The 26,447-nt window shown below is 44.8% G+C and overlaps 2 protein-coding genes across 5 annotated transcripts in view; both read left to right on the top strand.

Moving 5' to 3' along the window:
• LOC137425531 (uncharacterized) overlaps positions 1–26,447 on the top strand; it is a 578,290-nt gene that overhangs the window by 322,017 nt on the left and 229,826 nt on the right. The gene's annotated exons all lie outside the window — the stretch shown is intronic.
• The window catches only part of STIL (STIL centriolar assembly protein), a 60,733-nt gene that overhangs the window by 18,158 nt on the left and 16,128 nt on the right, over positions 1–26,447 (top strand). For 2 of the 4 annotated variants that reach the window (XM_078773798.1, XM_078773791.1), the window contains exons 3-12: positions 181–288; positions 3,015–3,130; positions 3,455–3,639; positions 3,865–4,130; positions 4,247–4,330; positions 6,599–6,685; positions 12,940–13,084; positions 14,847–14,959; positions 15,679–15,805; positions 15,919–16,915. In XM_078773798.1, coding sequence (XP_078629924.1) covers positions 181–288; positions 3,015–3,130; positions 3,455–3,639; positions 3,865–4,130; positions 4,247–4,330; positions 6,599–6,685; positions 12,940–13,084; positions 14,847–14,959; positions 15,679–15,805; positions 15,919–16,915 — 2,228 coding nt within the window. The remainder of the gene's footprint in view (positions 1–180; positions 289–3,014; positions 3,131–3,454; positions 3,640–3,864; positions 4,131–4,246; positions 4,331–6,598; positions 6,686–12,939; positions 13,085–14,846; positions 14,960–15,678; positions 15,806–15,918; positions 16,916–26,447) is intronic. The other 2 variants (XM_078773803.1, XM_078773800.1) reach the window with 2 other exon arrangements.

Below are 26,447 nucleotides of genomic sequence, written 5' to 3'. Positions count from 1 at the left end.
CGACCAAACCAAAACGTTGATCACCGTGAGAAGCAGGGAGAAGCTGACATTCCAGGCATTAGCCCTTCTGCGGAGAGAAAAAAGGAGTATTCAAGTGCAAGACTATTTTCATTTTATAAGGTTTATGTGTGTTGTTCCCCAAATTATTTGGAACTAACCAGTGTTGCCGGTGTGATTCAGATATCAAGACCCTGGCCTTTTAAACTTTAGCTTCCCCAAGACAAATGCAGCGCTTTGGGATTCCAAGCCTCTGGGCAAAGGTTCTGAGTTGAGACTCTCATCCCACAGGTTTGTCATGATAACGTCTGAGGAGTTAGGCTGATATTGCATTAATTGTACACGGCTCCTTTCTTATTCCATGTCGAGACACTGCATGCTATCATCGCCAGGCACCAAAGGGGGCCTGGCGATGACGCGCGCTGAAAGGGAGTACTCAATTTTCACTCCGGTTTCTTTCTTGTTTCTTACTTGCAAAATCGAAGATTTTTCAAGTATATTGGTTGGTCTTGTGCGTTATTCTGTCTGTCTTTTTGTTTGTTTGTCTGTATGTCAGTTTGCCTACAGGTCACAATTTGCAACCGATCTTCAGAGGCTTTTAGAACTGGCAAACTCATGATTAAACAAACGATTTTTTACAGCGTAGATGCTTGGTTCCTGTGTTGACATCATTTGTCTCTCCGTATGTATGTATGTCCCTCACATATTTATCCTACATATTGGGTGACTTTTATAGCCGACAATTACAATTCTGAAAGGTTGAATGTAAGGCCATTTGGCTTTTCCAGTTGTGTTTATTTCAACACCCTTTAGTGAACATTCATATATTTCGTCATATACCTGGTTGGCGCAAATGATCACACTTGATTGGGGGGAACTGAAATTATGACAACAGGGTGATGATGTATGACTGGGGGGATGGAGGGGAGGGGTGCATGCCCTCCAGATCATACATAATTAAAACTATGATTAAGGGCTCTTCAAACATTGAAGCCTTTCTTATGACTGCCTCCAACCACCCTAAGCATGGTGTTGGCTTAACGGGTTAGGGTGGAGGGCTTGGGATCGTAGGGTCCTGAGTTTGAATCCCAGTCAGCTGTTGAATTAACACCAGGTGGGGTTGACTCAGCCGGTCATCCTTCCGAAGTCGGCAAAATGAGTACCAACTCACTGGGTTCTCTCAAGGAGGTTGTTGGCAGGGTTTGCACTCCGGCCGCTGTAAAACACCTCATTCTGTAACACACAGTGGTGTGTGTTGGGATGGAGCTGAGGTCACTTTGATTGTGTTGACTAACTGACCAACATATAGAATAATAAACCAGTGTCTCAATGCAACTTCTTCACTTCCATGATGACAGACAGCTGAGACTTAGAGTACTTCAAAAAAATTGAATACTAACATTATTTGCTAACTGTTATCTCCACCCAGGTCACACCATCCTCTTCAACTATAGTATCAAACAAGCCCGGCTTCGCCGCTGTTCGACTTTTGGCCTTGTTTCCTGAATGTGCATAAAACTTGATTATACGTGGGTTTGAATGTGACACTGTGACCATGTCATGCACAGAGGTGATGTCTCCCACAATCTTCCACCACCCGTGCTGTTTTCAGTCTGCGTAGCGCTTGTACACATGAGATTTCTTTCCTCGACGTTATTTAGCCGCGTACTGTACCCTTGAAGACAGTATGGCACCGAAACGTCGAGCCTCCAAATAGCAGTGGAATGAAGAAATCCCATAAGGTTGTGACATTGGTAGAGACAATTGTGAATTTGGACAAGTTACGTGGTGGGACGAGTGTAGTGGCAGTCGGCCATGAGTATCAGGTGAACGAGTTTATCATTCACACCCTTTGTTAAAGTAAGGATAAGATGCATGCTTATTTAAGCTTCCATGCCTGGAGGGGCAAAGGTGGCAGGTTTCTGGAGCAATCCTCTCATTGAAAAGATGGAGAGGTTATTGAGTGTGTGAATCAATGATCATTTGAACAACAAGGTGGTAGTTGATCACTGATCAAGCAGTGGTTGACTGTGTGGCTGTCTACACGAGAGTGCATAACCGATACGAACACGTGATTGCCAGCAAAGGTTCAGGAAGAGATCAGATTGCTCGTGATCCTCCTGCCTCAACTGAGTAACCCCCTACCCTACAAACTTAACCCCCACCCTATAAATTTATATCGTTACAGCCATTGGTCGTCCCGATGTCTCGGGTACAAATTCCAGTGGGCCGTATCAACCACAGTCGTCCAAGCCAATGGCCCCGGACTGGATTATTTTTACCACTGTCATGATAGCATGCTAATGGGACCTACGAGTTGGCCGACACATTGAGCTGATTCAGTGCCACATGCCTGGTCTCTAACGGCTGGGCATAGCCAGTGAACACACCACCGGCTGCTTATACGGCATTAGTCAATGCTCCCAATTAGCCTTTAAACAGACTTGCCAAATTCAATGACTATTACGACTGCTCGAATCCACCGTGAGACCCGGTGTATTTAATAACAAATTATGACACATGAGGGTTGGAATTTTGGGATTATTTGGGATTAATACATGGGGATTCAGGGAACTCTCGGAAAGGTTGTGACGCAAAAAAATCAATTGTATTTTTATGGGCTGTGCTCTGAGCTGTGCTGCAAGACAGCTTGGGACCGATGCAAGGGAGCAGTCCGGACGCGTTCTTGGAGCTGCTGGGCGCTTTCTTTAGACACACACGTTAGGGAGGGTGGACATATGCCTAGACATAAGGCGACACATAGCTCAGGTCATGATTACTTAATTATTCAAATACTCCAGAAAAAAATCAACAATAAGGGGGAAATGTTCTAAAGGGGGGAAAATGGACTGGAAGTGTCGGTTGGGGGGGAGGAGTAGGGGGGAATTTGAGTGGATACAAGAATGAGAAATTGAGAGTCATTGATAATATTTATTATTTATGTGTAAACATGCAAATGTGTAATTATGAAGGCTGAAGCTTTGAGGTAGTCATGCTTGTACCATGTTCTCCTACAGAAATCCACAGATTCGCATTGTGGAGAAAGTGTTGCGGTTAGCCAATGGCCATGCCGTTCAGAGTGGTGTAAAATGCCTCTCTTGCTTCCTCATTGGCTCTGTGGTGGTCGATGACGGTAAGCATCCTGTTTGTGGCGCTGACGTTCAAATGGTCTGTGCATTATTTGCTGCATAAACTGCCAATCTCATGGTGGAGTGATCTTCCTGCAATATTGAGAGCATTGACTCTGCTAAGTGTGTGTTGCCAGAGCAGATTATGCTGTGAATAGTCATGTTTTGGGTTTATCCTGCAAACGCCCAGTTGTCAGTTTCCAAATAAATGGTTTGTTTTTGCAATGCTGAAGTTTCGTCCTCCTTTCTTTTATCTTAACCCTCGGCGTTTACAATTTTGATGCATAGATTTACCTTGTGCTGAATATTTGCCGGTGTGTCCATTATAGATGGAGGTTTGACACTGATTCTGGATCGGTTTGACCCCGGGCGGGCAGTTCCTGGACAAGAAATTCCTGTCCCCACTGTCTTGCTCCCTGGAGATCTTTTGGTGCCTCTTCTTGTCGTGGTTGGTGCTTCAGACTCTGTTACATCTACAGCACTCAACATGGAGGGTTTGCGCAGCATTTTGACAGTAGGTATTACCTAACTTCTGCCTTCTAATGGATGTTTGAGCAATTATTTTGACTTTGAGATGAGCAGTCATTTTGATACAAGATCAGCAGGACTTGTGTCCATACTGAGAACGTTGTCCATCAATGTGTTAAATCACTCATTAAGTACTTTAGATCGAGTTCCTTAACTTTGCTATTTTTTATTTATTTTATGACGCCTTCCGCAATTTTCCATTTATCAACAGACCCTGCATCAGCACTGCATATTCCCTCAAAGTACGGAGCCTTCACGTTTCCTTTCCCTCATAATCAGGCTCACCTGCAACAGCGGAATCAGCCAGACAAGCCTTCTTGACAGCCTTTGCCATGGCCTCCATGCCTCTTTTGTTTGTGTCGGTGCCTCGCTGGTTGCCACGCCAGTGCAACCTGTGCCGGTTATCCCTACGGCCCTAGCAAGAAACCTGGGCAGCACGTATAACCTGGCTCAGTCGCGCGGCGCTGTCAAAAGCGGGTGAGGCAAAAAAGCTCGTAGGCCACAGTGGTTTCTTCTCATTGGTGTGCTTGCTTTTTATGTCCTTGTATGTCGCTATACATTGCTGAGACTGATGACTCACTCATTGCTGCTAGGTTTCTGACAATGGACCAGACTCGCAAACTACTGTTGCTGTTGGATTCGGATCCCAAGAGCACGACTCTTCCTTTGGTGGGCACGTAAGTTCTAGCAAGTTGCTTTTGAAGTTGTGAATGAATGAATATGAATGATCGTTTTAAGGCCATTTTCCCCGCTAGAGCAGGGGTTAGCCTTGCGGGCCCCATGACAATCATGGTTCCCTGTTTGAGGCAATGTTTTTATGGCCGGATGCTCTTCCTGACGCCAACCCTTGGTCACGCTCTTACGATGCGCAGGGATACGGTGTACCTATTCTAAATCGGGGTACACACCATGATCATTCATCCCAGCAAGCTGGTACTCAATTTGCCGACCTCGGAAGGATGACAGGCTGAGTCAACCCCCCTGGCGTTAATTCAGCGATCGACCTGGATTCGAACCCAGGATCCTAGGATCCCAAGCCAGCACCCTAACCGCTAAGCCAACACCAGGCTATAATTCTGCTGAATGCTCAACTGTTTTCAAAACATCACGTACACAAAAGTGCATGGACGGATGATCGGTTGGACAGAGCTCGTTTTAATGTCCCTCGTCTCTGGCCTTGCCGGAGGGTTGTTGGGCTGGAGAACAATGGCAAAATTGAGCGCAAATGGTGGCAAAGAGGACAGGTGAAATTTATCGTAAGAGATGAAGATTCTTTTGAAGTTGTGCATGCAGGATATATTTACGGTTCGATCAGTGTTAGAAAATTTTCTTGGTTTCTCCTGCATTGTAAAAATATCGGCATCTAATGTTGGTGAGCTATTCCACAATCCTCAAAATAGTCCCTGGGTAAGGAAGGATTCGATATAAGGAGAGGAATATGAGCAAGCCCGACTGCCTATGTTGTTAGGGTTAGTGGTGTCTATTCCTTCATACATTTCAAGAGTGAAATTCCAATCTCCTTCCTCCTGACCTACTCCCACTCCTCTTCCGACCTAACCCAAAGATTGGAAAACCTACTTTTAAAATAGAGAATGCCTTCTTCTACCTCTTCTTCTTCTTCTTCGTTTTTATTATTTTTTATTATTTTTTTGCTCTGCTTTAGAAATCCTTGATTGTTATGCTACCATGGAGGCATTATGTTTTTGGGTTGTCCATTTGTGCGTGCGTCCGTCCGTGATAGGTTTTTGTTACCACAATAACTTGACAACGGCTAAAGGGATCAAAGTCAAACTATAATCAGGTATGTATAATGAGGTAAAGATTAACTCATTAGATTTTGGGGTCATGAGATCAAAGGTCAGAGGTCATGTTGGGTAAGAATCCTGTTACAATGATAACTTGTGAACCAGTGGTGGGATTTTGATCAAAGTTGGAACAAGTATGCAATATGATGTGAAGATGAACTGATTAGATTTTGTGGTCAAGAGGTCAAAGATCAAATTTCAGACGTCCCCGTTAAGTAAAACGTTCTGCTACCGAGCTAACTTGTGAACCAGTCATGGGATTTTCACCAAACTTTGGTATAATTATATATTATGATGTGAAGATGAACTGTTTAGATTTTGGGATGAAGAGGTTCAAGGTCAGAGGTCCTGTGAGATCAAAATTCTGTTACTGAGCTAACTTGTGAACCGATGACGGTTTTTTTTGTCCGAACTTGTTAAAAGTATACATTATAATGCAAAGATGAACTGATTAGATTTCTGCACCAAGAGGTCAAAGGTCATTTTCTGTAATCGTTTTTTGTTCCAGCAATAACTTAATAATGGCTAAAGGGAGCTAAGTCAAACTTGGTACAAGTATGTATAATGAAGAGATAAATGGATTACATGATGGGGTCAAGAGGTCATGTTATAATGTCATGCATGTTCTGATCCTTTAAATGACTTGATCTAACATGTTATAATGTCATGCATGTTCTGAGCGGGTGTACTAGTTAAGTAAAAATTCTGTTACTGTGCTAACTTGTGAACCAGTGATGGGATTTTGACCAAACTTGGTACAATTATATATTATGATGAAAAGATGAACCGATAAGATTTTGTCATCAAAGGTCAGAGGTCATGTCAGGTTAAAATGCGATACATGAATTTCAATCAAACTTGTAACAAGGAGGCATATCGGTCGACGGTGAAGAGTGCCGTTATAGTAAGTAGTTCTGGTACCAACGTTGAACAAACCGCTGCCGCGATCGCTCCTGTAAATATAAATAACCCAAGTTACGGGGATGAAGCAAAAAATGCATACTGCTTTAAGTGCATCCTTGATTTAAAAAAAAAAAAAAGTTGTGTGTTTGTTTGTGTGTTTGTGTTTGTATTATATTCGAGCATTTGCTGTGATGGGAGATGGATAAGTGATTTTAAATTATTTGGTTTTTTTTTCAGTTGGGTAAGTGGAACTACAACTGTGACAAACCCTCATGTCTGGGCCTGCTGTCTGCGATTCATCCACAGCTCTGTCCTTAAACACAGGTATCCATGTACACTTTAGGAACTGGACAACAAGGTTTCAATAAATTGATTGACTGTTTTGAGTAATTATTATATCACCAAATGGCGTATAGGAATTGCAGTGCGCAATGTAGATAGCATTGAGTTCATGAGACGTGGTAACACAGAATAAAAGGATTCCATTAGATATACAGTGCATTCAGAAAGTATTCAGACCCCTTCACTTATTGTCCCCCATCGCACCGCGGAGCGAAAGGGGGACTATGGTTTTCCCCTCCGTCCGTGTGTGCATGCGTGCATGCATGCGTAAGCGAAGGACCGAACTCTAATTTGGTGTGTGGGTGCAACCCACGTCAAAATCCAAGATGGCCGCCACCATGTATGTCTGACGCCATGTATGTCTGAACCTTCTGAGCGGAATATCTTGAAAAATAAGCGAAGTACCAACTTCTAATCTTGTGTGTGGGTGTATGTACGCATAAGGGAGAACGCTATTGAAAATTGGGTCGCCACGTAAAAATCCAAGATGGCCGCCACTCAACCTTGTGAGCGGAATATCTTGAAAAATAAGAGAAGTACCAACTTCTAATCTTGTGTGTGGGTGTATATAGGCATAAGGAAGAACGCTATTGGAAATTGGGTCGCCACGTCAAAATCCAAGATGGCGGCCACCATGTATGTCAACCTTGTGAGCGGAATATCTTGAAAAATAAGCGAAGTACCAACTTCTAATCCGGTGTGTGGGTGTATCTAGGCATAAGGAAGAACGCTATTGAAAATTGGGTCGCCACGTCAAAATCCAAGATGGCCGCCACTCAACCTTGTGAGCGGAATATCTTGAAAAATAAACGAACTACTAACTTCTAATCTGGTGTGTGGGTGTATCTACGCATAAGGGAGAACGCTATTGAAAATTGGGTCGCCACGTCAAAATCCAAGATGGCCGCCTTGCGTCTTCCACTTTGTCAACTCGCATCACTTCACCGATGGGGGACCTAGGCATAACGCTTGTTTCACATTTTGTTATGTTGCAGCCTTGTGAGGAAATCGTTTAAATTCATTTAAATTCATCAATTTAAGTTTAAATTCGTTTAAATTTGGAAGCCAAACAGTTCAATCTAGGTTTCATCAGACCACAGAATCTTGTTTCCCACAGTCTGAAAGTCCTTTCGGTGCTTTTTTTGCAAACTCCATGTGGGCTTTAATGTGTCTTTCACTGAGGAGAGGCCTCCGTCTTGCCACTCTGCCATAAAGCCCAGATCGGTGGTGTGTTGCAGTGATGGTTGTCCTTGTGGAAGTTTCTCCCATCTCCACACAGGATCTCTGGACCTCAGCCAGTGACCATCGGGTTCTTGGTCACCTCTCTTACCAAGGCCCTTCTCCCCCGATTGCTCTGTTTGGCCGTGCGGCCAGCTCAAGGAAGAGTCATGTGTGTTCCAAACTTCTGCCATTTAAGAATTATGGAGGCCACTGTCCTCTTGGGAACCTTCAATGCAGCAGAAAATTTTTTTGTAGGCTTCCCCAGATCTGTGCCTCGACACAATCCTGTCTCTGAGCTCTGCAGGCAGTTCCTTCGACATCATGGCTTGGTTTTTGCTCTGATATGCATTGTCAGCTGTGAGACCTTATATAGACAGGTGTGTGCCTTTCCAAATAATGTCCAATCAATTGAATGTACCAAAGGTGGACTCCAATCAAGGTGTAGAAACATCTCAAAGATGATCAAGAGAAATGGGAGGCACCTGAGCTAAATTTCAAGTGTCATAGCAAAGGGTCTGAATACTTATGTCAATGTGATATTTCAGTTTTTTCTTATTAATAAATTTGCAAAACTTTTTAAAATCCTGTTTTCTCTTTGTCATTTTGGGGTATTGAGTGTAGATTGATGAGGGAAAAAATGAATTTAAACGATTTCAGCATGAGGCTGCAACATAACAAAATGTGAAAAAAGTGAAGGGGTCTGAATACTTTCTGAATGCACTGTATGTACTTTAAATGTGATATAAACCTTTGTTTGTACATGATAGTAAATATTTTTGAAACCTGCAGTGTAATAATATTTTAATGCCTCCGCAGCTGAACTCCAGAGGCATTGTTTTCAGTTCAGTCTGGCCTTCCCCTATTTTTTTTTTTTTTTTTTTTTTTTTTTTTTTGTTACCACGTAAACTTGTCAACGACCAAAGGGATTTCAACCAAATTGGTACAAGTATAGACTGTGATGCAAAGACTACTATATTCAATTTGGCTTGAAGGCCAAGTAAAATAAATTATTAGTTTCAAAAAAGGCTTTTCAAAAAGGAGGATTGGACACCTTACTATTTGATATTTTCCAGATTTTTGAATTTTTTTTTCCAAGATGATCACAACATGGTGAAGTCTACCAGACCAAAGACACGCACTATCACAAACGCACATCCCATATACCATTGAAATGACGTTGGTCATATACCCTAGGGTGCTCCAGATTCATGTGGTAACATTTCAAAATCAAAATTCCTTTGTTGGCGGTATGCTCCCTTGTTCCGCTATATCAGATTACTCGACAACCCAAAAATCAACGGGATCGGAGCCAAGTTTGAAGTCACCCTAGGTTATTGTTTTTCTACACAATCTATTTTTTTCTTCAAATTTGGATTGCAAGCATTGCTCACCGGGTGTGGTCTTTTTTTTTTTTTTTTTGGATACAAGATCGAGGCTCGTGAAAGAGCTAACATTAATCACACAAAAAGTCAAACCGACACACAAAACACAAAAAATAAGGGGAGCGGCAGGCAAGATGGGGAGAGAGGGGGAAGGACACAAACACAACATTTGAGAGCAGGGACAACGGGAGAAATGTGGGAGGGGAGGGCTTTGGAGAAGGTGGGAGAGGTATAAAACATATGAACACTGCAAGGACTTCCAGGAAAGAAGTGGGAATTTCAAAAAAAAAAAGTATCTGTTTCGTGGGGGTAGAAAAGATCAAGGTTTTGGATGGGGGAAGATAAGAGATGGTGGTGAACAGATGTTTTAAAGACCTGGAGGGAGGAGTGGGATTGAAGGGAGTGGGGGAGTTTGTTCCAGAGGCGGGAGAAAATGGGAATGAAAGAGTGAAGGTGAGCAGAGAGCCTAGATTTTGGCAGTTTAACCATAAGAGGGTTGCACGCAGATCTTGTGCGACCTGAAGGAATATTGGGGGGACAGAGCACAGAGAGAGCTGGGGGAGCAGGGCGGGAGAGGAGTCGGTAGAAGACAGAAAGACCACCAACCTGCCTGCGATGAGTGAGTGAAAGGCCCTCGGAGTTAACTTCATCGCAGGAGATTCCAATGATTCTGAAAGCTTTGGTTTCAACAGCGTGAAGCCGAGCTAGGTGTGAGGCAGGAGCACCAGCCCAGTGGGGGGAACAGTATTCCATTGAGCTGCGGATGAAAGCCTTGTATGTGGTGAGGAGCTCAGGTGTGCCAAGGAAGGACTTTGCATGATGTAGGATGCCCAGTCGGCAACTGGCTTTGGAGGCCAGCTTGGAAATGTGGTTTTCCCAAGAAAGATCATGGCAGATAGTGAGACCCAAAAGCTTGAGCGACAGAACTTCTTGGAGAGGATTGTTGAGAAAGTAGATGGGAGGGTTTTCCAGTCGGTCCTTTCGGAGAGACATTGTAAGAGTGCGATTTGTCAGGATTGAAATACATGTTCCACTTGTTTGACCAGTCTGATTTTTTTCCAGGTCTGCAGAGAGTGAGGAGGCTGCAGACTGCCGATCTGAGGGATGAGGAATGGAGCGGCAGATAGTGGTCATCAGCAAAGAGATAGAGAGGATTTTCCAGAGAGTCGGAGAGATCATTGATGAAGACCAGAAATAGCACAGGGCCCAGAACACTACCTTGGGGAACTCCAGCCAGAACAGAAAGGGGAGATGAGAGAAATCCATTCAGGGCCACACGTTGCCTTCGACCAGAGAGGAAGTCTGCAAGCCATGAGTGGAGATTTCCATGGATACCATAGGAGGAGAGTTTGGTGAGCAGAGCTGGGTGCCAGACCGTATCGAAGGCACGTGATATGTCAAGTGAGACAGCTCTGATTTCCTGTTTGGCATTGAGGACCTCCATCCATTGTTGACAGCAGAAGGAACATGTCCAGAGTAGAATGACCTGGTCTAAATCCAAATTGATGATCAGAGATCAAGCCATTGGAGAAGAGGAAGGATTTGATATCCGAAGCAATGATGGATTCCATGACTTTGCTGATAATTGGAAGCCAGCTGATTGGTCTGTAGTTGCAAGGATCTGTTTTTGCACCTTTTTTGTGTAAAGCGGTAATGTTTGCTGATTTCCAAGATGCTGGCAGATGACTTTGAGCAAAAGAGAGGGTGAAAAGAACAGAGGGAGGGTGAGATAGAGCAGCAGAGCAGGATTTTAGGACCCGTGGGCTGATGCCGTCTGGTCCAGTTGCAGAATCAGAGTCGAGGTTTGACACAAACCTCTCCACCTTATCAGGTAAGAAGGACACAGAGTCCAGGAGCAGTTGGGTTCGACTGGGAAAGGTGGGAACAGAGAGAGATGGGTTTGGGACACAAGATTTTGAGGCAAACATAGAGTTGAGGCATTCGGCTTTGTCACGTGCGGTGTCAACTGTGTCGCCATTTGAGGTAAGGGAGGGGATTGAGGGGGAACAAACACCAGAAACGGATTTGACCAGATGCCACCAGGATTTGGAGGAAGGAGACAGGTTTGAGAGTTCAATCTTGAGTGTGGAGAGATAGTGCTTCCTGGCACTCCTGAGGGTAGACACACACTTGTTCTGAGCTCGGTGGAAGGAACTGAGATTGCCTTCAGTTGGATTTGCCTTCCAAGAGGCAAAGGCAAGTTGTTTCAGGGCAACTGCCTCACCACAAGATTCAGTGTACCATGGATGGGAGGAAGGGTAAGACAACTGAAGACGAGATGGGATAAATCTGTGCATGAGAGAGAGCAGTTTGCTTTGGAAGAATTCCCAGGAAGAATTTATGTGAGAGGCAGTAGAGATGGTAGACCAGTCCAGATGATTGATGGCTGCTTGCAGACCGTGCCAGTCAGCCTGAGTGAAATAAGCCTCGTGTCAAAGTGTTTTATCTTTGTGTCAAAAGTTATTGGCCAATTTTGCTTCAGACAAAGCTAATAATGTACAGGAAGTGTGGCTGCTGCACAAGGAAACAACTTTCAACAGTTGGTTTAGTTCATTAAAAAAATTATTGTCTTTGTGCCAAGAATGAACAAAATTGGTCCATATATCTCAGATATGGTTGCAAACGCATGGACGGACAGACGAGACCCAATCAATAAGCCCCCATTTCGGACCAAGTCCAATGGCGGCTAATAGAGCAAACCAAGCGGTCGAAAGACAAACAAATAGGAAGCATGTGTACTTCATACACAAATGGAACTGTCACTAAAACCCCAAAATGTGGCGACCAAAATACCATAATCAAATCATTAACAAAGGGGCAGGGGGGACTTGAGCAGGCACGATCCGCTGTTTGGTCCAGCACGATGGTGTGGTCTTGTAAGCGAGTATAGCACATAACTGGTGTGGTGTGTGGTGGCACATAACTGGTGTGTCAGGAGGATGATTATGACGATATGGCGGAGAATGCATCCGCGATCTCAAACCATCCATCCAGATGAGCCACGAAACAGAGCATGTGCGCAGCAGTTTTTATTTCCCATTGGGACCGCCCATGGCTGGTCTCCATTGGCCACTCCCCAGGAAGGGGGGCAGTGCTCTGCCTCAAAGTTTGCCTTGCCTTCCAGCAGCTCACAAGACCACTTATCCCGCGGTGCTTTGCAAGCCATCAGCAGAATTGCAGAACTTGCTCATGGTGCTTTCTGAGCGTCAATTACAGCCTGTAAAGTGCATTTATAGTGCTGTTCCAGTGCCTTTTTGTGGACACAGGTCCTCCTCTTGGCCTCACCTATAGAGAAGGCCTTAAACAATACAACCTTACCCTACTCTGCTCTAAGATTACATTCACTGTCTTCGTCGATGCACGTACCACTTATCTCTGACAGATCCCTGTTGCAAGCGTAATTTGACCCTACTCAAGCACACGGACCAAGCTAAATTATTAACACATTCTAGCTATGGATCCTCCCCTCACTCCTCCCTTCACATAATAGTAATAATTGCAGTTGTTCGTGCATTTCACTGTGCAGAACGTAAATTTATTCGTTGAGAAGAAACATTTTACAGCCCAGTTTTCAATTACCTAGTTTCACCACATTATTTATTCTTTTCTTTCCATTCATGTGGTGCATACAAGGGTCCGTTTGGAGACCAAAGCTTTCCTGCTGGTCCTGTTCCCACTGATGCATCGACAGCCAGAGTTCTACGAGTGTCGTCCTGGAAACGATCGAGGACTTGACTTTGAACTCTTCTCCTGCTCTGAGACAGTCAGCATCATGAAGGTGCGTGCTGGCGTCCTTCATTTCCACTGTGATGTTTTAATTTAAAGAAACATTTGAACACCAAACGAATCCCTTCTTGTCTATAATATCACCAGTGATCTTATTTGGCACTTTTAATATAGATGTGCTAATGCTATACTCTTTATAGAGTGTTGGTGCTGCTGAAGCAATTTATTGATGAGTTTTATACTGGGTAGTTTACCATTGCCGTCCCAGCATTGTTTGTCCATGCTATGTAATTTTAAATGCTGAGCGTCAAGCAAGGAAGCAGCACGTACCATCTTTTAAATCTTTGGTATGACTCCGACGGGGCTTGAACCACCAACCTCCCAGACTCAGAGCAGGCACACTAACTACTACACCACCAAGTTTGGTTCATTTGTCATTATTGGCGTGTTTATGCATTGGCCAGGGGGAAAGTTTCTGGTCTCAAGTTATCTGGCAATTGCTGACCAGGCCTGACGTTTGACAGTGGCACTCATTTGTTCAGGGTGGCGACAACGACTCGCCTCCTATTTGTGCAAGACTCCAAGGGACATTTTACAGTTCAGGAATGACAAATGCTGGCAAATCTCGACCCGATTGCACATGTCCAGCGAGGGGTGAGATAAATTTTAAGCGGAGAAAGCTATTCCGTCCGTCGTCAAAAATGAAGAAGTCAAACCTTTCTAATCCACCGTGTTTAATTATAAAGGGTTTGAAAGGGTAATTCTAAAGGGTTTCGTTCATTTCTAGGCTTTGCCGATTTCATATTTTGTAAAGTGCCAGGCTGAGCCACTTCCTTCAGACAGGGGTGCAATTTTTTTTTGTTTTAGTCTTTGCCTGTCTGGCAGTCAAACCAAATTTAAAATCATTGTAAACTGGAAACTTCCTGTTTTAAATACATCATAAAGGACACAAACAGGCACGAATAACTAATGCAACTTGTTAAATGAGGGGGTGTGTAACACGGTGCATCGATGGCGGTAAACATCCACAGTTACAATCCTTATTTTATTTCGATTTAATTGTAGACTTCAACACTGTGCAGGGTAAGGTGTTCGATGAACTCTGTAGTTTTAAGATTTTGACATTTCTAAAGGTTATAAATAACTATCCCTCAGGATGAACATCAAGAGCCTGATTAATTGAGCTATGTCTGTTTATATTATTTCAAACATAGTTATTTTGTGGATGGCATTGAACATGGAAAATGGTGAAAAAGTAAAACTAGAACGACACTCGACATGAGAGTGCATTTTGGGCTGAGCAGTTTTCGTTTTGCATCCCATCTAGCCTGGTGTTGGCTTAACGGTTAGGGTGCTGGCTTGGGATCCCAAGATCCTGGGTTCGAATCCCGGTCGATCGCTGAATTAACGCCAGGGGACTCAGCCTGTCATCCTTCCGAGGTCGGCAAATTGAGTACCAGTTCACTGGTAATTCCCTGTGTGTTGCAAGAGGCGACTAACAGGGTTGGCGGCAGGAAGGGCATCAGGCTGTAAAACATTGCTTCAAAAACGGGACTACGGTGTCCGAAAAAAAGGCCAACCTCTGCTCTGCAGGGGAAAATGGCCTCTAAAGGTGGTTCTTTTCTTTTTATCCCATAAATAGGCTGGATCTGGATCCGGACTTAAACCAAAATATAATCGGGTTGTTTTTGCCACCCAAATAATTCGTTCACCAATTTCCAGATCCTCAGAATCAAAATCTGTAATACTACTTCCCACTTTACAGACCCACATACCTTTGAAACCTTGTTTCATCATATCTCTTTGTCATGCAGGGTATAGATACCCCAGGAAAGAAGCCACTTCTGCTGGACCTGAAACCAGATCACCAGAGCACAGATTGGAACATCATGAAGCAAGTTCTTTCCTCAAATCCTTTCGAAGTCAGGTATGTAAGGGAGCTCAAGTATTTATGCCTGATTTGCATGCCCAGATTGAAGAGGATGTGGAAGTTTGTTCCAGGTTTCCCCACCTTAAAATTTAAAGTTCGTTAAAGTGGGTCCAGGTTTCCCCACCTGCCCCCCTGCACCCACAAAAAATAGGTGTTTGCTTTCTTCTTCAGAACCACGCTCACGATTTTGATGAAACCTGACTACAACTGTCATGCCCCATGATCCTAAAACTAGTAGTCCTGTTTTCACCAAACTTTGTACAACTTCTGAGGACAAAGGCCTCCTGATGCCTTGCAAATCCCATTAAACATGGCATAGGAAATAGGTAAATTTAAAGGTCAAAGGTCATTACGATTCCGGCATTAATGCTTTTGACTTTTCAAAAAGTATTCACCTGTTCGAGATGTACTTTGGTAGGAATCATCTCTGCATGTTTTTGTTTCACAAGTTTGTGCAAACCATTGGCTAATTTACATATGTTGTGTGTCATCCACACCTACCATTGGTTCATTGGTTCTACCAGGTGAGTGCAGAGGCATTGCCCGTATGTTTTTGTTTTTTTTATTTCAAATTTCAGATCTAGTTATGTGACTCGTGTTTTTTTTTTTTTTCAGTTTAAATTTCCCTCCCCCCCCACCCCCTCCTCTCCCATCCCTTCTTGCTCCTCTCGCTCTTCCCTGCCCTGGACACTTATAGCTGCTTAATGTCACTACAGTGGTGAAGCAGTGGCAGCAGTGAACTCACCTGGACAGCGCTCCCTCACAAGTGACAATGACTCTGGTGTAGAGGAAGAGGATCTTTCTCCAAGACCTTTGCCCAGCCCTCATCCCAACACACAGCAGGCATGTTCAGATCCTTTTGGAAACATTCTTGTTAAAAAAAAAAAATGTTCCTGTGTTGAGATTTGCACAATAAACTGCTTTTCACATGTATATTTAATGGATGCTTTACACAGTCCCCAAAGGTACAGCCTGCCGTGCCAGAATTATCGCTTGTGTTGGACCCTGGCTCAACACCGGCATCACTACCAAGCTATACTACCCATTCTTCTCTCAAGGGCGTTGCTACTCCTGCTTTTTCTCATCCTCATCACCACAACACCAATACCACCACCAGACCGGTCGAAAACTTTCCGGGAGTAGGTGACCTCATGCATCCCATGGTAATGCTGCCTTCACAGCATTCCCCAGAGCTGAGATCTACTCTAGAGAACATTCCAACAGCACAGCCAGCATGCACAGCCTCCAGACTCACCGTCCATACATCTGCAAGCAGTAGATACCATGTTTCACCGTCAGGACATGCAATGCCTAATTCTACTCTTCCACCACTGCCCATCCTCCAGCCACAACATACTTTGGAATCCCCACAGCACCTCAAGGGTAGTCTGGGTTGCACTTGTTCCAGAGATATGTGTCCACAAAGTCCGCAATCACCTTGCGCCGGATGTGCGACACCCTCACATCCCAACTGCAATTGCTCCAATCCGACTTGCCAGCACTATGCCAGAAGCTCTGTGCATTACCCTGGTGGGCCAATATCTAGCCCACCAAGAGTGACAATGCCATGGTGCCCCATCTCTGCAACTCAATGCATTACCATGCCAACACCAAATACATACTGTGGTCACTGCAAACCTCCTATGACTGACCATGTGACTGGCCTTCCATCGTTACCTACAGTTCCCTGCACCGCCTCTTCAACTACGGATGCTGAGTGTCTGCAAAGAGGACACACCTCTTGCTCTTCTGATTTGAAGCCTGATGCGTACCAGAAACTGAGAGAACAAGAATGGCAGCTGCAAGTCTTGCAGACTCAAATTCAGCAGTTGCTGGCTGAGCAGAAGAAGATGCGATCAGCTGCAGAGCCCACACATACATCCAAAGAAGAGCCAGGGAACAAGCCGGGTGGAGCAGTGGTTTGTGAGAAGGTCAGCATTGCTGTCGGCACAGGTGAGCTGCACTGCAACATCAACTATACATCAATCGACATTTTAACAATGGTACATCACTTTATTTATTTATTTATTTTACATAACAACAACAATAACATGCATTTTAAAGGCCATTTTCCCTGCTAGAGCGGGGGTTAGCCTTGTGGTCCCCATGACGATCTTCTCCATTTTGCCCTATTTTCTGCATCTCTCCTTGTTAACCCCCTTGCCCGCATTTCTTCTTCCACCATCTTTAGCCAAGTCTTTCTCGGTCTTCCTCGTCTTCTACTTCCTTCTACATTCATTTCCATCACTCTTCTCAACCAGTCACTTTCATCCTTCCTCAACACATGACCAAACCATCTCAACCTGTTCCTCTTCACAGCATCAATCACAGGCTCTATTCCCATCATCTTTCGCAATTCATCATTTGTCTTCCTCTCTCTCAACGATACTCCGCACATCCGTCGAACCATTCGCATTTCCACCCTTTCCAACCTTCGTTGCTGCTCTACGTTCATTACCCATGTCTCGCTCCCATAAATCATAACACTTCTCACACATGCAGCATACACCTTTCCCTTCAGCTTCAACGACACTCCCCTCATCATCAGCACGCCACTCAATTCCCGAAACTTCTTCCATGCACATCTCACTCGAGCAACCGTTGCCGAGTCTGATCCACCTTCTCCATTAAGCATGTCTCCGAGGTAGCAAAATGTTTTCACACCTTCCAGCTTCACGCCGTCTCCAAGATCCAACTCAACATTTCCTCCATCTGCAGCTCCCTCTGTGCACACCTTACATTTGAATGTAGCTGCCACACTGGTTAATGACCCTCTCAGACCACTACATTTTTGATGAACCCACTCAGCGCACATTGTACACTGAATGGAGTTCACTCCGCCACCCTTCCTACACACAGCACAGGGCCACTTCCCAGTTCTTTCCACCTCATCACATGCTTTACCACTTGCCATCACCTTCGTCTTTCCGATATTCACCTTCAGACCTTTTGTCTCCAAACATTCCTTCCACGTGTTCATCTTTTCCTTCAGTCCATCCATACTTTCCGCAATCAACACCAGATCATCTGCATACAACAACTCCCACGGTAAACCCTCCTTTACGTTCTGAGCCAGCACCTCCATCACAGCTACAAATAGTAGTGGACTTAGTACCGACCCCTGATGCACTCCCACCTTCACCTCAAACTCACCACTGTTCCCGTCCTTCGTCCTTACAGCTGTGCGCGCTCTTTTGTACATTGCCATCACTACTCTGATCAACCATTCCTCCACTCCTAACTTCCTCAATGCCCATGTCAATACTTTGCGTGGAACCCGATCGAATGCTTTCTCCAGATCAACAAACCCAAGAAACAACTTCTTCCTCTTCTCCATGTACTTCTCCTGCAACTGCCTCACAATGAAAAGCACGTCTGTCGTTCCTCTTCCTGGCATAAATCCAAACTGCATTTCGTCGATCTTCACTTTCTTCCTTATCCTCCTCTCCAACACCCTTTCCAATACCTTCATTCCATGCTCCAATAACTTTATCGCTCGGTACGAGCCACACTCCAGAGGGTCACCTTTCCCCTTGTATAGAGGGACGAGGGTACTCGGTTCCCAATCCACTGGAATGCGGCCTTCTTTCACCACCAGATTACAGATCTCTGTCATTCTCTTCACACCCCAACTTCCTGCTGCCTTCAACATATCTCCCACAACTCCCGTCGGCCCTCCCGCTTTTCTACCCTTCATTGCTTTTATCGCTTCCTCAACTTCCTTCTCAGTTATCTTCTCTGCCGGTCCTAAAACTGGGTTACTCTCTATGTTGCCATCCCATTCATTCTCTGTATTCAACAGCATTTCCATATATCTTTTCCATCTTCCTTTAATTCCATCTGGGTCGACAACGATTTGTCCCACTTCATCCTTCAAGCAGCTCACCCCCATCACATCACACCTCTCTTTCGCTATCTGCTTTGCAATCCTGAATACCGCTTTCTGACCCTCTTCCGAATCCAAGCGTTCTCCGAACATTTTCCTACATGCCTCCTGCGCCTTTGCTACCTCTTTCTTTGCAGCCTTCCTGGCTGCCTTATAACTTTCATGCTCTGCTGTTTCTGCTCCCGTACCCTTCGCCTTCTGCCACTCCTTGAACTTCTTCCTCTTCTCGTCAATCCTCTTTCCAACTTCATCATCCCACCACCATGTTTCCGAGTGCCTCGGTGGTCCTTTTGTCCATCCACATACCTCACCAACGGCTCCCAACAGACTAGCTACATTGACATCCAACCACTTTCAATCTCAAACACATCATCCTTAACCCTACTCAGCCTCTCTTTTAATGCCTCCCTTATAGTCGAGTTGCCAGAGAGGGGTACCTAGAAATGTTTTATAGTATAAGGTTTTTTGATGGATTTGTCATCCCATGGGGTTAATAAAGTATTTCAGCTTGGTTGTCCTCCGGACAACCTCGGGGAATTTTTTTTATATGCAAATTAAGGCGGCCATTACTGGAAATGATACTTTCTTCAATATCTCCAAAACTATTCATGATAATTTCATGAAAATGATGTCTAGACCTATGTTTTCAGGGTCAAGGATTATGTTAAATATATTTTAAATGTCATCAGATGAAAAAAACATTATGTATTTTGACATATCATGCGAATTGATCCATTTTTTGATGTAAAATTGTGGATCTTAATGGTTCAATTTCAGATCATTGATTTCAACGAACAGACATTGGGATGATGATAAATACCTGCATGTACATTTGAAATGATCAAAATTATGCACTTTGTTGTAAATCTTGTTTTATATCAATGTAGGGTTTTCTTTTGACAGGCCACAAGTGTACGAGTACCCGTTATTACGAGTACCCGTTATTTCAGCAAATGTGCTTAGAGCGAATGTTGCCTCATTTCTTTAGTGCTGGCCACATCCATTATGCCCGATACATCACCTGGCATTTACTGGAGATGCGGAACCTACCAACTGATGCCAAGTCAGACCTTCTGCAAGGAACTCATGTCTGTCGCCACCATGAAGGTTGCTGGAATTCAGTCTCAAGTGATCAGTTTGGTGAGCAGACAGCAATTAAGAGAGGGAAAGGTGGTTTGAAGGGCATGACACTGTCACCTGAATTGGTAGCAGAATGGATCGAGTCTTTTCCAATTTTTGCATACCTGTCTGATGCTATGGAAATCCTGTACTCTGGTGAGGTTTTTGGTACTCCATTAGAAACAAAACACAAAGAAGAAGGTAAAAAAAGGCAGAGATCTGATGCACAAGATCATGCAAACATTGCTGCTGAGCTGGAGCAACATTCTCACCCATTACAAGTAGACAGTCCAGTTCTGTACAACATTGCCAATGGGAAAGTTGCTCCAAAGGAAGTAAATGTGCAGGATGCCCTTATGATAGGAGAAGTAATGGCCACAACATTCCGAAATTCTTTACCATTAGGCTTCCATGAGAGAATTTCAACTTCAGTGAAAACTATGGACCAGCTAAAGCAAGGCATGAAAGTTGGCGACAAGACTGTGTTTGATCTAGAGGCAATTTTCCTTCCTCTTTTGATGGTAGGACAGCAGCGGCAGATGCAGTTAGAAGACATTTTTCGGTATGAATTGTGTGCAGTGCCTTCTGCACTGATTGACGAGTATGGCTGCTTGCGCAAAGGCACCAAATCTGTGCTTGCCAATCGCCTTGGAGTGGTCGAACAGAGGGCTCCCCCTGCAGGCATCATCATAGTGGATGCTCAACAGCTGTTGTATCACATCACCTGGCCTCATGGTGGTGATGTCTCTGTTCTAGTTGAGGGTATCAAGCAACGACTATCTTGTTATCCTCCAGATGCCGAGAAAATTTTGGTATTTGACAAGTATGATGATCTTTCAGCAAAAGACCATGAAAGAATGAGGCGTGGTGGTGAAGGTTCCTTGAATTACAACCTCACCATCAATAGTCCACTCCCAAACCGGGCTGTTATCATGAAAAACAAACACAACAAATGCCAGCTGTCTCGATTAATATCCTCGTTTGACATGGGAGAAAATATAACGGTGGAGTGTCGAGATGATGGTGGCTTTTCACACGATGAAGCTGATGTGACTATGATTGCATATCTGCTGCAAGTAGCAGAGTGTGATCATGTGGTACGAATCCTCAGTGATGACACTGATGTGTTTGTGTTGTTGGTTTACTGGGCCTGGAAAGCACAGCTGATTTCCTCATGTCATGTCCAAATGGAGCGTTGGGATGGGAACATTGTGAACATCAATGAAAGTTGTATGCAGCTGGGCACTAAATGCATGCAGTTGTTAGGAATGCATGCTCTAAGTGGCTGTGACACTGTATCTTATCCTTTTAACAAAGGGAAACTTGGTGCTCTCAAGACATTACAGGCACAGGACTTTCCTGGGCTGTCCGATGTACCTGGTGAAAAAGATGCCACACATGATGACTTAATGGAAACAGGGCAACATTTCTTTGCTGCAATCTATGCCCAACCTCCTGGCACCTCCATGAATATTGCCCGTTACAGGATCTATGCAAGAAGGAAAGGTAAACCAGCTCGTATCATGGCATTACCACCCACAGATGCCAATCTTCTACATCATGTGCTGCGGGCACATCTTCAGATGATCTTGTGGAAGGCAGCTGACCAACAATGTCCACCAACGGTAGATATTAGTGAGTTTGGATAGACTGTGAAGGATGGCATTCCATCTCCCAGCTATAACATTGGTCCTCCAGCTCCACCAGGACTAATTGATGTCCTTAGCTGTGGGTGCAAGATAGAAGGCAAATTCTGTAGCTCTGCAACTTGTAGCTGCTGCAAAAATCAACTATCTTGCACCATTTACTGCAAATGTGGGGGTGGTGAGGGGTGTTTGAACCCTTATTCCCAAGCAAATGATCCTGATCATCGCAATGATGAGGACAGTGAGGAGCAAGAAGTGGATGAAGATTGAATATCTTGGCCTTTCAAAACCTCAAGTTTAATAATTCATTATGTTTAATCTACTATAAATCAATGCAAATGTTCTCTGCATGAGGTTAATAAGTGTGGATATACTGAGAATCAGTCGATTTGATTCGTTAAGAAACCTTGATATTGAGAAATACATGTCAAGTTTTGTTTGGTAACAAAATAAGTATCAAATGGAATACATAATACAAGCATGTTTACCTTTTGATAAATGTTTTTGAAGCCAGGGACCTGGTGTACCTTTTCCTTTAAATCTGACTAAGAAAATCAAATGGAATTTGCATTGTTAGCACGTAATCATATGGATATTTACATGATCAATGTATCTTGTGTAGGTATCATAACAATACATGTAAATACACACTATTTCACATGTTTACCTTAATCCTTGACCCTGAAAACATAGGTATAGACACCATTTTCATGAACATTTCATGGATAGTATTGGAGATATTGAAGAAAATAGGATTTCCGGTAATGGTCGCCTTAATTAGCATATAAAAAAATTTCCCCGAGGTTGTCCGGAGGACAACCAAGCTGAAATACTTTATTAACCCCATGGGATGACAAATCCATCAAAAAACCTTATACTATAAAACATTTCTAGGTTCACAATAGAAATTGGAGATCTCGCGAGATCTTGGAGACGGCGGCAGGGATTTTCGAAGCTCCACACGGTCTCCACGTTTTTCGAAGTTAAGTCTGTTCACAATTGTATTTTGTCGAAACTGTATTTATCTTTCGGTGTGTGAAGTTATTGTGTGCAACTTTGGTTGTTTCTCGGTGTTTATCTTTCATAAATTGATCGTCTGTTTGCCGTGTCGCGAGCAAGGCCTTGTACAGTGTGCACTGTACAACCTTGAGGCTTTGTTTTTCTCTCAGTGGTCCGTCGTTTGTGATCCAATAACTTTCGTTCTCTGTATTCCCAGGCTTTTCACCCATAGCCTACTTCCTTGTGTAAATCTCAACTCAAAAAAAACAAAAAAAAAAAACAAAAACATTTCCTTCTCTGTTCTCATTCGTTTATTCATTCTTATTCGTTCGTTCGTTCTTCGACCACGTGTTTCTCCCCCATTTCCCCAGATAGTTTTCACTCATTAACCTTCAATGTTTACACTTTCCCCTCAAGTTATGTATTCCGTCATATTTTATAACACCTTTTTCTTCTTCTTCTTTAAAAGGCTGCTTTCGACTTGCTCACCAAATCAATTCATCCCAAAAAAAATATCCATCTCCTATAGTGCCTTTGTTCTACATTCCCTAAACTCTCCTGCACTCCATCCTCCATCCAGCGTCCTTAAACGTATTTTTAACTCGAAGGTCACAAGAAACTCATTTTGCAATAAATGTTCGTTTCCCATAAATCGTACACTTTCAAAAATCCAATCTCACCCCTCCCCTCCAAATCTTCCCCATAACCCCTCCCCTCCAAATCTTACCCATCACCCCTCCCCTCCAAATCTTCCCCATCACCCATCCCTTTCAAATCTCCCCCCTTGCCCCCTCCCTCCTAAACTACTCCCTCACCCCTCCCCGCCAAGACGCCCCCTCGCCCCTCCCCTCCTAGACTCCTGCCTCACCCCTCCCCTCCAAATCTCCCCCATATCCCATCCCTTTCAAATCCCTCCCCTTGTCCCTTCCCTCCCAAACTCCCCCCTCACCCCTCCCCTTCAAATCTCCCCACCCTCATTGCTTCTCAATTTCCCCCCGCTCACTCCCCCTCCTCAAAGCGTCCTCCCCGCTTCTTCCCCCTTCAAACTCTCACCTCCATCTCCCCCAACCTTCTGCCTCGCTCTTCCCCCTCCTCAAATAACACCTCATTGTGGCTCACCCAATCACCATCAAACCTTTTGTCCGCCCCATCCTTCCCTTTCTCCGAGCTATTCTGAAATCTCTGACACACCTTCAACAGCTCTCCCTACCTCTTCCACCTCTTCCACATCTTACCCTACCCCTCCTCCCCCCTGTTCTGTATCTGATGCTCCCCCTTCCTCTTCATTAACGGTATGGACCTCAAACATCCGGGGCCTTCGTTCAAACTTAACTGATCTCTCCATACAGGTTGCTTCTGTCAAACCAGACGTGATCTGCTTAACAGAAACTTTCCTCCTTTATGATGTCTCTGATTCCATAGTATCTCTCCCGGGCTACTCCCTCCTCCGGTATGATAGACCTGAGCCTCGTCCTGGAGGCGGGGTTGCTATCTTTATCAAAAACTCTCTTCCTCACTCGCCCTGCACTGCACTCTCTCCACCTCACCCCCAGGAATACCTCTGGTTACGGCTTCCCCTTCGCTCCCACCTCTTGTTCATATGTGTGTTGTACCGTCCACCAAACAGTGATGACTCCATCTACATCTCGCTGTCTGATGATATGGACCAACTTCTATCTACTCATCCCAACTCTCTCTTCCTCATATGTGGTGATTTCAACTGTCATCATGCCAGTTGGCTGGGTGTGGGTACCTCTCTCACCAGCCATGGCTCCTCAGCAAAGGACTTCTGCGACTCACTGGGACTGACACAATCTGTCAATTTCCCGACCCGGATCTCAGTCAACGGAACATCTTCTCTTCTGGACTTGGTTATGACTAACTTCCCTGAAAATGTCTGCTGCTCTTCTTCTGCTCCGATCGGATCATCTGATCATGTCCTTGTTAAAGTGGACATCTCTCTGACCATCCTCAGGGAGCCTGCTCAGCGTCGACGAGTCTGGCATTTCACTCAGGCCAACTGGCACGGTCTTCAAGCAGCCATCAATCATCTGGACTGGTCTCCCATCTCTACCACCTCTGACATCAACTCATCCTGGGAATTCTTCCAAAGTAAATTGCTCTCTCTCATGCACAGATTTATCCCATCTCGTCTTCAGTTGTCATACCCTTCCTCCCGTCCATGGTACACGGAATCTTGTGGTGAGGCTGTTGCCCAGAAACAACTTGCCTTCGTCTCCTGGAAAGCAAATCCAACGGAAGGAAATCTCATTTCCTTTCACAAAGCCCGAAACAAGTGTGTGTCCACCCTCAGGAGAGCCAGGAAACAATATCTCTCCGTTCTCAAGACCGAACTCTCCTATCTGTCTCCCTCTTCCAAATCCTGGTGGCGTCTGGTCAAATCCGTTTCTGGTGTTTGTTCCCCCTCCATCCCCTCCCTTACCTCAAACGGCTATACAGCTGACTCCGCACGTGAAAAAGCTGAATGCCTCAACTCTGTGTTTGCCTCTAAATCTTGTGTCCCAAACCCATCCCTCTCTGTACCCACCATACCCAGTCGTACCCTGCTGCTCCTGGACTCCGTGTCCTTTCCTCCTGACAAGGTGGAAAAGTTTCTGTCAACCCTCGACTCTGATTCTGCAACTGGACCCGACGGCATCAGCCCACGGGTCCTAAAATCCTGCTCTGCTGCTCTATCTCACCCTCTCGCTGTTCTCTTCACCCTCTCTTTTGCTCAAGGTCAACTGCCATCTGCTTGGAAATCAGCCAACATCACCGCTTTGCACAAAAAAGGTGCAAAAACAGATCCTAGCAACTACAGACCAATCAGCCTTCTCCCAATTATCAGCAAAGTCATGGAATCCATCATTGCTTCTGATATGAAATCTTTCCTCTTCTCCAATGGCTTGATCTCTGATCATCAATTTGGTTTCAGACCAGGTCACTCTACTCTGGACATGCTGCTTCTGCTGTCTCAACAATGGATGGAGGTCCTCAATGCCAAACAGGAAATTAGAGCTGTCTCCCTCGACATATCACGTGCCTTCGACACGGTCTGGCACCCCGCTCTGCTCACCAAACTCTCCTCCTTTGGTATCCATGGAAATCTCCACGCATGGCTGGCGGACTTCCTCTCTAGTCGTCGTCAACGTGTGGCCCTGAATGGGTTTCTCTCATCTCCTCTTCCTGTTCAGGCTGGAGTTCCCCAAGGCAGTGTTCTGGGCCCCGTGCTTTTTCTGGTCTTCATCAATGATCTCTCTGACTCTCTCGAAAATCCTCTCTATCTCTTTGCTGATGACTCCACTCTCTGCCGCTCCATTCCTCTTCCCTCAGATCGGCAGTCTGCTGCCTCCTCACTCTCTGAAGACCTGGACAAAATCACAGACTGGTCAAACAAGTGGAACATGTCTTTCAATCCTGACAAATCTCACAGTCTTACTATGTCTCTCCGAAAAGATCGACTGGACAACCCTCCCATCTACTTTCTCAACAATCCTCTCCAAGAAGTTCTGTCGCTCAAGATTTTGGGTCTCACTATCTGCCATGATCTTTCTTGGGAAAACCACATTTCCAAGCTGGCCTCCAAAGCCAGTCGCCGACTGGGCATCCTCCGTCGTGCGAAGTCCTTCCTCGGCACACCTGAGCTCCTCACCACATACAAGGCTTTCATCCGCAGCTCAATGGAATACTGTTCTCCCCTATGGGCCGGTGCTCCTGCCTCACACCTAGCTCGGCTTCACGCTGTTGAAACCAAAGCTTTCAGAATTATTGGAATCTCCCGCGATGAAGCTATCTCTGAGGGCCTTTCACTCACTCACCGCAGGCAGGTAGGTGG

The sequence above is a fragment of the Myxine glutinosa genome, chromosome 1, assembly GCF_964187855.1.
Source record: "Myxine glutinosa chromosome 1, kmMyxGlut1.1, whole genome shotgun sequence".
Lineage (NCBI taxonomy): Eukaryota > Metazoa > Chordata > Myxini > Myxiniformes > Myxinidae > Myxine > Myxine glutinosa.
This window is presented reverse-complemented; position numbering and strand designations above follow the sequence as displayed.